This window comes from Lolium perenne, chromosome 3 (genome assembly GCF_019359855.2).
Source record: "Lolium perenne isolate Kyuss_39 chromosome 3, Kyuss_2.0, whole genome shotgun sequence".
In the NCBI taxonomy this organism is placed as follows: Eukaryota; Viridiplantae; Streptophyta; class Magnoliopsida; order Poales; family Poaceae; genus Lolium; species Lolium perenne.
Window position 1 is genome coordinate 283,605,298 of NC_067246.2, and position 8,358 is coordinate 283,613,655.

General features: G+C 41.5%; 1 protein-coding gene across 3 annotated transcripts; it reads left to right on the forward strand.

Annotated features, from left to right (window-relative positions):
- The first annotated feature begins 3,667 nt into the window (after positions 1-3,667).
- Positions 3,668-7,896, forward strand: LOC127344301 (uncharacterized). Of its 3 annotated transcripts, XM_051370529.2 has the most exons (6): positions 3,668-3,808; positions 3,937-4,200; positions 4,301-4,537; positions 5,089-6,900; positions 7,002-7,120; positions 7,401-7,896. In XM_051370529.2, exons 4-6 carry the CDS (start codon positions 5,142-5,144, stop codon positions 7,776-7,778), a joined length of 2,256 nt encoding a protein of 751 aa, XP_051226489.1. In that variant the 5' UTR covers positions 3,668-3,808; positions 3,937-4,200; positions 4,301-4,537; positions 5,089-5,141; the 3' UTR covers positions 7,779-7,896. The 3 variants fall into 3 exon arrangements, with proteins under 3 accessions (XP_051226489.1, XP_051226488.1, XP_051226491.1); XM_051370528.1 differs by lacking the exon at positions 3,668-3,808 and having other exon boundaries at positions 3,932-4,200; XM_051370531.2 differs by lacking the exons at positions 3,668-3,808; positions 3,937-4,200; positions 4,301-4,537 and adding an exon at positions 4,648-4,982.
- Positions 7,897-8,358: the final 462 nt, after the last annotated feature.

Sequence of the window (8,358 nt, forward strand, 5' to 3'; positions counted from 1 at the left end):
GCCAGGCTCCCTCTTGACAGTTAAAAAGTTCAGAGTAATAGTGGCTTTTGCTAATATCTCCCATAATCATCATGATCTCACTCTTCTCAAAGTTGATTTTCAAGCCTGGCATGGATTCAAAAATATACAAAAAAAAGTTTGAGATTCAATGCATGTTCCAAATCATCTTGTATCAACATAATTGTATCATCAGCATACTGAAGCATTGCCACCCCTTTTTGAACTAAATTATCTGCCAACCCAGTAATGAGACCATTTTGCTGAGCAGAGGCAACCATCTTGGCAAGACTGTTTGCTGCTAAGTTTAAAAGGAAAGGTGCAAATGGATCTCCCTGCCTCACACCTTTGAAGCTACCAAAGTATGGGCCCACTTTGTCAAGACTAACCAATTTTCACTGAATCCTTTCTGTCTGCAACAGTCAAACAAGAATTCCTATTTGACTTTATCATATGCTTTTTCAAAATCAATTTTGAGGACTACTCCTTGTTGCTTCCTAAACTTGGCCTCTCTCAGAACCTCTTGCAACAACATAACCCTATCAGTAATGTATCTGCCTTTAATTAAAAGCAGTCTGACAAGGGTGGATAATTTTATCTATCACAGGAGTGACTCTGATAGTCAAGGTTTTTGTGAAGATTTTGAACAACACTTGCAGGAGATAAATAGGTCTGAATTTCTGAATTATATCAGTTTCATCACTTTTTGGGATCAAGTTGATAACGCCATAGTTTATCCTTTCTAAATCAATCTCGTGATCATGGAAATCATTAAAAGCATCAACCATATCCTCCTTGATAATTTCCCAACAAACTTGATAAAATTCTGTAGGCATGCAATCAGGACCAGCAACTTTATTTTGTTCAATCTGATCAATTGAGTTTTTGATTTTCTCTTCATTAAAACTTCTATCCATCACCTCCCTGTCCAGATCATTCAATTTTTCACCAGTTGACCAAATTCCAGCATCCAATCTCACACGAGTGTCACTAACAGGACCATTCATATTCTTGTAAAAGTTAGTAGCATGTTTCGGCAAAGAAGCATCTCCCTGGATAACCTCATCTCCATTTTAAGAGAGAAAATAGTTCTCTTCCTCTTACAACCATTGGAGATTCTATGAAAGAAAGATGTATTCCTGTCACCCTGAAGCAACCACCTTTTCCTTGACCTTTGTTGCCAGAAGCTTTCTTCATTGTCCAAGATTTGCAGCAGCTCTCTCTGAATTTGTGTCCTTCTGATTTGAACTTGTGACAACTTGGCATCCTCTTCAATTTTTTCATGCTCCCCCAGTTCACTAGTAATTTATATTTTCCTCTGAATATCTCCGTCACTTAAATTGACTCCCCATCCTTTCAAGTCATTCTTCACATTCTTCATTTTCTTTGGAATTTTGTCCAAATTGTTTACAACTTTAACAGGTTGCCGCTAAACTTTGGTTACTTTGGTGAGGAAATTTTCTTCTTTCAACCATCTTTTTTCAAATCGAAAATCCCTACCTTTTTTATCCCTCTGTTGCATAGTGTCAAGCATGAGAGGATTATGATCAGAAAACATCTCTTACCATCTTGTGCACTTTAACAAGGGGAAACACATCTTCCCAAGCGGTATTCATCATGAATCAGTATAATTTTTTCAAGGTTGGATTTTGTTGATTATTTGACCAGGTGCATTGATCCCCAACAAGATAAATATCTCTCAAACCATAGATGTTGATGATGTAGTTGAACAAGTCAGTTCATCTATTCTTTCTCATATCTTTGCTTTTTTCAGAGGAAAATCTATGAAGATTGAAGTCACCTTCAATGAGAAGTGGCAGGGATGGTCACTGCAGACATTACCCAATTCAGCAAGGAAATCCTCTTTATCTTCCAATTGGGCAGCACCATAAACTATAACCAGATTCCACTTCACATGTTGCTTCAGGTCCATCAAATTGACTTTGATGTGAAATCTCCCAAATAGAATTATCACATATGTAAAATCTAGATATCCTAAATCCACCTAAAATCCCACCACTTCTTCCCACAGAAGGAATCCACTTCTAAACAACATAATTCATGGGATCAATTCATCTGAAAAAGGCTGGTGTATAATCTTTCTTGATAGTTTCTTGCAAACCAATAAAATCCAGTTGCTGATCTCTTAACAAATCGGATTGGAAAACACTCATCCCTTTTTTCACAACACCCCTGCAATTCAAAGAGGCACCAATCATAGGTATCTTGGATTTTATTTTCTTTGTCTAGTTCCAGCCATAATGCCACACAAAGGGTGGTCGTTAAGTGCTTTCACCGAGGTAACACTTGATTATTTGATCTGTGCTCCTCTGGAGGAAACACTTGATTTTGCTAGTGTTCCTCTCACACTTCTCTTACCCACATATTTCATCTTTTTCTTGGTACTTATTGAAAATAACTAGTGTAAAATCCTGCATCTCCTCTTCCTGTTCTTCACCAAAACCCAACAACAAAACCTGTCAAGGATCTACTGCAAAATTCCCCTGAATATCATTTGTAGAATGCCTAGCTAGTTCTAAATCCTGAAGGTAATTATTTTTTTCAAGAGAGAAATACTTAGAGTTAACCCCCATTTCCAAGGCTCTGGCATGAATATCGTCATCATCTAAAACAAGAAAGAAATAATGAGTGTTAAGTCTCTTTATTCAGTAGTCCTTCTAGCTCTGTCACCAATTCTTGTAGAGGTATGGCTTTGACCAGAAAATCTAGAGCTCATTCTGGTAGTAGGAGGGATAAAAGTTCCTATTGCAACAATGATGTCAAGCTGCATGTTGTTGTTTTGGCTTTTACTTTCTTTCTGAGAATTATCAACTTGTGATTCTGGATCTTCTTGAGTACAATAAAAATCTGGCTGAGATCCATCAGATCACCACTGCAATGTGCTCATGTTCAAGTGAGGGAGCAGCTAGAGCAAGAACACCTTAACCTAGATTGATGTACTGATCACCAGAGACCTATTCACTACCAGAGCTAATGTTGTCATAATCAACTCTTTCTTCATACAACCCATCACCTTCTTCAGCATTTTCACAATTGGTTCAAGTATACGACTGGAATTTTCCTGAATATGGAAGCATTTGTCACTGCTAGATGAGGCCAGATTAGTTATAAACATTCTTTTCATTTTTTTATTTATAAACATTTTCAACTACTTGAGCACTGAAAGATGAAGAATGTCAATAAATATGTACCACTACGAAATCTGTACTACTTAAAAAGGACAGGAGTGTTCCGTCGTCAATCTATCTGGTGGTACGTCCTTTCGTTTCACACTTGGCCATCACTAGCGTTCAAATGGGCCAAGCCCAACAAACGGATCCGTCCGTAGCAAAGCTTCCAGCGGCATCAGCTCCACCTGCGGACCTGTCTTGGGTTCCCCGCATCCTCCGCACAGCTCCCCGTCGCTGCCCTACTCGCCACATCCGACGCGCATCCCCCATCGCCGCAAAACATTTCATTTTGGTAGTTGCCTGATGGCTGTAGCCTGAGACAATGAGTAGACGGGACAAAATGCTGGTTTGTAAGTGATGAACTCACAAACATTTCATTTTGGATAGAAATGGAATGGGGCGGAAGCCTTTGGTTCTAAAAAACTCCGCCGCCCATGCTCCCTTCCGGCAACCCACCTCCCCTTCGGCACAAAGGAGATCCCGACTCTCGCAGGCTACCGAGCTTATCAGCCGCCTCCTCGGTGAACATGGAGGTGCTCCACGCCGTCCTGGTAGTTCACGCCTCCGGCAGCAGTCCCTACTGCGAGCCCCCTTTGCTCCTAACCAATCGCCCGACCGCCGTGAGCTCCCCTATGCCCAGCTGGGCACGGCTCCCTCCGCGGTCGTGCCTGCTTCCTCTGGCATGTGCTCTCTCCCGTCGAAACATGAAACTCTCCTGATCCCTCTCCCTCTCGATTTTCTTCTGCAGGCAGGCGTGTGTTGGTCAATGCGTTAGTGGTGCTTATCGTATTCGAGCAATAGCGAGTGGTCTCTAGGAAAGGGGTCGTGGCTATCAAAGCGGAACAGATTATTGACAATTATGATGACTACAAGTTTTACTGACCTTGTTCTTGTCCCGGTGATGAAGAAATGTCTCTGTCCTTATTCAACATCGTGTGGATTCTTGTGTCCTTCAGTGGTCTGCCATGGTTCTTGGGAGTTCCAGCTGGCTGTTAATTTGCCCTGCAAGGAGGTTACATCAGAATATCATCTATGTTTTTACATGTGTTATTGGTAGGCATTCCTTGTGATACTTAACATTGTATTGGTTTCATTGGATAAACTAACACCAGGAGGTTTAGAAGATGAAGATTCGCAGAGCAAATTGTAGTAGAGGATGCTAATGACAAAGGAGAAAACATGTGCGTTTGGACAAGATGAGTTGTGGGAACTTCTGAAGAAGGATGACACCTACGTCGGCATTTATGAACTGAATGGCATAGAGACTGGTACCAGTGACAGTGTATATGTTTCTGAATCCTTGATTGTGTGCATGGAGCATTCATTAATTTGAGCAGTTTTTTGCAATGGTAACTGGCGCTGAATTTTGTATGCTTTGTGATAATTTTTCTGAACCTAAAGAGTTGCATCTGTTAATACCCAATAGAGGCCTTCCTTCAGAATTTTGTATGCTCTCCTTGGCCCGTTCTGGGGCCAGACCACTTGCCACGACCACTGCATCGAGGACGAGGAGTCACGCATCCGCTGCCCTTCCCACAATCCCACTTCACCATCGTATATGCTAATATGCCTGCATCCACAATTCCACATCTGTCGTATGTACTTTCCTACTTGGTAATATCGTATATGCACTTATGCAGGCTGTACCTACTACCTAGTACCTATAGCTACTCAGCTAGCCACTGATCAGTAATTCAGTATACTACATCCCTGTATATGCTTTGGAGCAAATAATAAAGCAATTCTGAAATCTGTAGAAGTAACTATTTAGTATTTAGTATTTACCTACAAATGGTTGGTCTGCATATGCTTTGACAAGCCATTTATTGGTAATGTGATTTTCTCTTTGGTGTTGCTGACTTGCTGCACTTATATCTTGTGTATGGTTGTTCGACTGTAGGCGTTGCCGTGTCAAGCACAGCATCAACAGCAGCACATGGACAAGGTGTTGTTATGAGATCAAAAGATCCAGCATGGAAATATTGCACCTGTCCGGACCCCAACAAGAAGAATTCTCTGCAATGCATATTCTGCCATCATCTGTCAACCAATGGCACTACTCGAGTCAAGTTACACCTTGCATGCATTCCAAATTCTGGTGTGAATCCCTGCTTAAAAGTGCCAGCTGATGTGAAAGAGGAAATCCTACAGTATTTGACAAAAAAGGGTGATAAAAAGGCAGCCAAGGTTGTGGAGCAGAAGAGACGTAGAAGTGAAGTTGACTTGAGCCACTCGGAGGGGGAAGAACATAGTTCAAGTGATGAAGATGGCATAAACAATACTGCTGTTGTGCTTAAGTCATCGAAACCCGCAAAACCTAAATCCTCAAGTGGTCCTATGGACAAATACTGTGAACTAACACCTGAAGAGGCTGTAGCTGAAAGGAAGAGGAAACGTGCTGATACGGTGCAGTCAAAGCTGACAACTGAGAAGAGAGAACAGAAAAGGGCTCGTGCTTGCGAGTACATCTGCCAGTGGTTCTACGAAGCGTGCATTCCATTTAACGCAGTCACACTTCCAAGCTTTGACCTCATGCTTCAGTCAATCGGACAATACGGCGAGGACCTGGAAGGTCCTACTCCTTATCAAATGGGTGGCCCAATTTTGAAGAAGAGGAAGAAAAGAGTCGCAGAATCCTTCAAGGCACACAAGAAAATTTGGGAGCTTAGTGGATGTACAATCATGACAGATGCATGGACAGACATAAGAGGAAGAGGGGTAATGAATCTGGTTATTCACAGTGCCTATGGTGTGGTCTTTGTTGATTCTGTTGATTGCTCAGCTGTGAAGAAAGACGGAAAGTACATCTTTGAACTTGTCGATAGTTGCATAGAAGAGATTGGTGAGAAACACGTAGTTCAAGTGGTGACAGATAACGCAAGCGTGAATCAAGAGGCAGCAAATTTGTTGAAAGCAAAGCGTCCCAACATATTTTGGAATGGTTGTGCTGCCCACTCTATTGATCTAATGTTAGAGGACATTGGGAAGCTTAAATCTGTTGATGAGACTATTACAAAAGCTAGAGGTGTGACTGTATTCCTTTATGCACACACTAGAGTCTTGTCTCTTATGCGGGAATTCCTTGGGAAAGATCTGGTGAGGTCTGGTATTACTAGGTTTGCTACAGCATACTTGAACTTGAGGAGCATGTTGGACAGCAAGAAAGAACTCCAGAAGCTATTTCGGTCTGATCAAATGGATGAAATGGGTTACTTAAAAAAGGTGAAAGGAAGTGAAGCAAAACGGAGTGTGCGCTCTGAAAAGTTTTGGCAAGGAGTTGACATTGCTGTCAAGTTCTTTGAGCCGTTGGCTAATTTGCTGCGGAGAATGGACAGTGATGTACCAGCTATGGGATTCATATTCGGCGCTTTTTTGGATGCAAAGCGAGAGATTTTGGCCAGGTTTGAGGATGAGGAAAGTAATGTCCAGGAAGTGTTGGACATTGTGGATAAAAGATGGGACAGAAAATTGAAGGGGCCACTGCACAGGGCTGGATATTTCTTGAATCCATACTACTACTATGAAAACAAGCTGGAAATTGAGTTAGATGGAACATTTAAAGATGGGCTTGTTGCTTGTATGGAGAAAATGGTTAGAGATGGTGCCAAGGAAGACATAATGATGGCTGAGTGTCAGGCATATCAAGAAGAAGTGGGGTCATTCGGAAGAGAGAGTGCAAAAAGGCAGCGGAGAAATAAAAGCTTTGATCCAGGTTAATTTACAGCCGAGTGTCAGGCATATTTAGATTGTTCTCAATTTCGCATATAAAATATTGCAATGCTCTCAACTTTTATTTGTTACCTTGTACTGTAGCTCAATGGTGGTCCAATCATGGGTCAAGTGCACCAAATCTAAGGGTACTGGCGATGCGGATTTTGAGTTTGACATGCAGCTCCTCGGCTTGTGAGAGAAACTTTAGTGTTTTCCAGCAGGTAAGAATTAAGTAGAACTAGTCCACTCTTTCAGGTATGTTTTTGAACAATTTTACTGCCTTTATCTGTTGATTGGTTGAGCACATGAGTTTGCTTTCCTCACTGCAAGCTTGATGTCCTATTCTTTATTTTGAATAATGTCCAAGTCTTTTATAATGTCCTGTCGATTGGTTTACATGTCTTTCCCCAAGCCTTGAAAATTCTACATGTAGTAGTCTGTAGGTTACCTCCAGAATAAAATTTGCATGTTGATGTTTATTTAGTATTTACTTGCAATCAGGTTCATACTAAGAGACGCAACAGACTGCTTCATGACAAAATGCGTGATCTTGTCTTTATCAAGGCCAACTCACAACTCGAACAAAAGAGAGGAATTAAAGACAGGGATCCAATTGAGGACAAAACATATGCTGATGTTGTAGAAGATGAAGATAATGAGTGGATCACAGGAATTGTGCCTGTCCAGGTTGTGCAAACTGTTGATGAACCTGAAGTTGAACAGCGCAGTGTTGCTACTACATCAAAAAGAAAGAAAGTTTCTAAGCCCAAGAAGAAGAAGTTGCTGCCTATTTTTCGTGATGATGACCTACAGTCTGTGGGTTCTTCCTCTGAATCGGAAGATGATGCCACACGTTCTCCATCTAGTTCATCTGATTAGTTATCTACTTGTCTTAAATCTTCTCTATCTACTTATCTAGTACTGAACTACGACTTGTTGATGTAATGATGTTACTTGTTAAACTTAAACCGCAGCAAATTTGTCTTTCATTGTGATCTGGAGTTTGTCGATTTGATTTGTTCATCATGATCATTGAGATCTGCACATTTTTAGATGCTAAAATCATTAGTATTCATGATTTTTTTTCAAACGCTATTTTGTAAAATAGCGCGCTATTAGCGCGCTATAACGTGCATAGCGTTTTTGGGAAGGCCACGCTATTTTTTTCGTTGATCCGCTCCCGCTGTAGGTCTCGATGTCGAATTCCGGTGCCTCCGTTAAATCCGGCTACGGTCAGATTCGGGTGGTATAGGATGGGGACGGCCGACTCGTTGACTCTCATGCTGCTGCTCCGTCTTGCAAGGCATGAATAGGATCGGCTACCGAACTAGATGAGGGGGAGTTGGGCAGCAGGTTGGAGGGAGACAAGGTTGAAGGAGAGAAGATGAAGACGGAATGTTGAACAGAGAGGAATTGGAGATTAGTGTTGATCTTGTACTGCTGCTGTTGCTACTTGGTT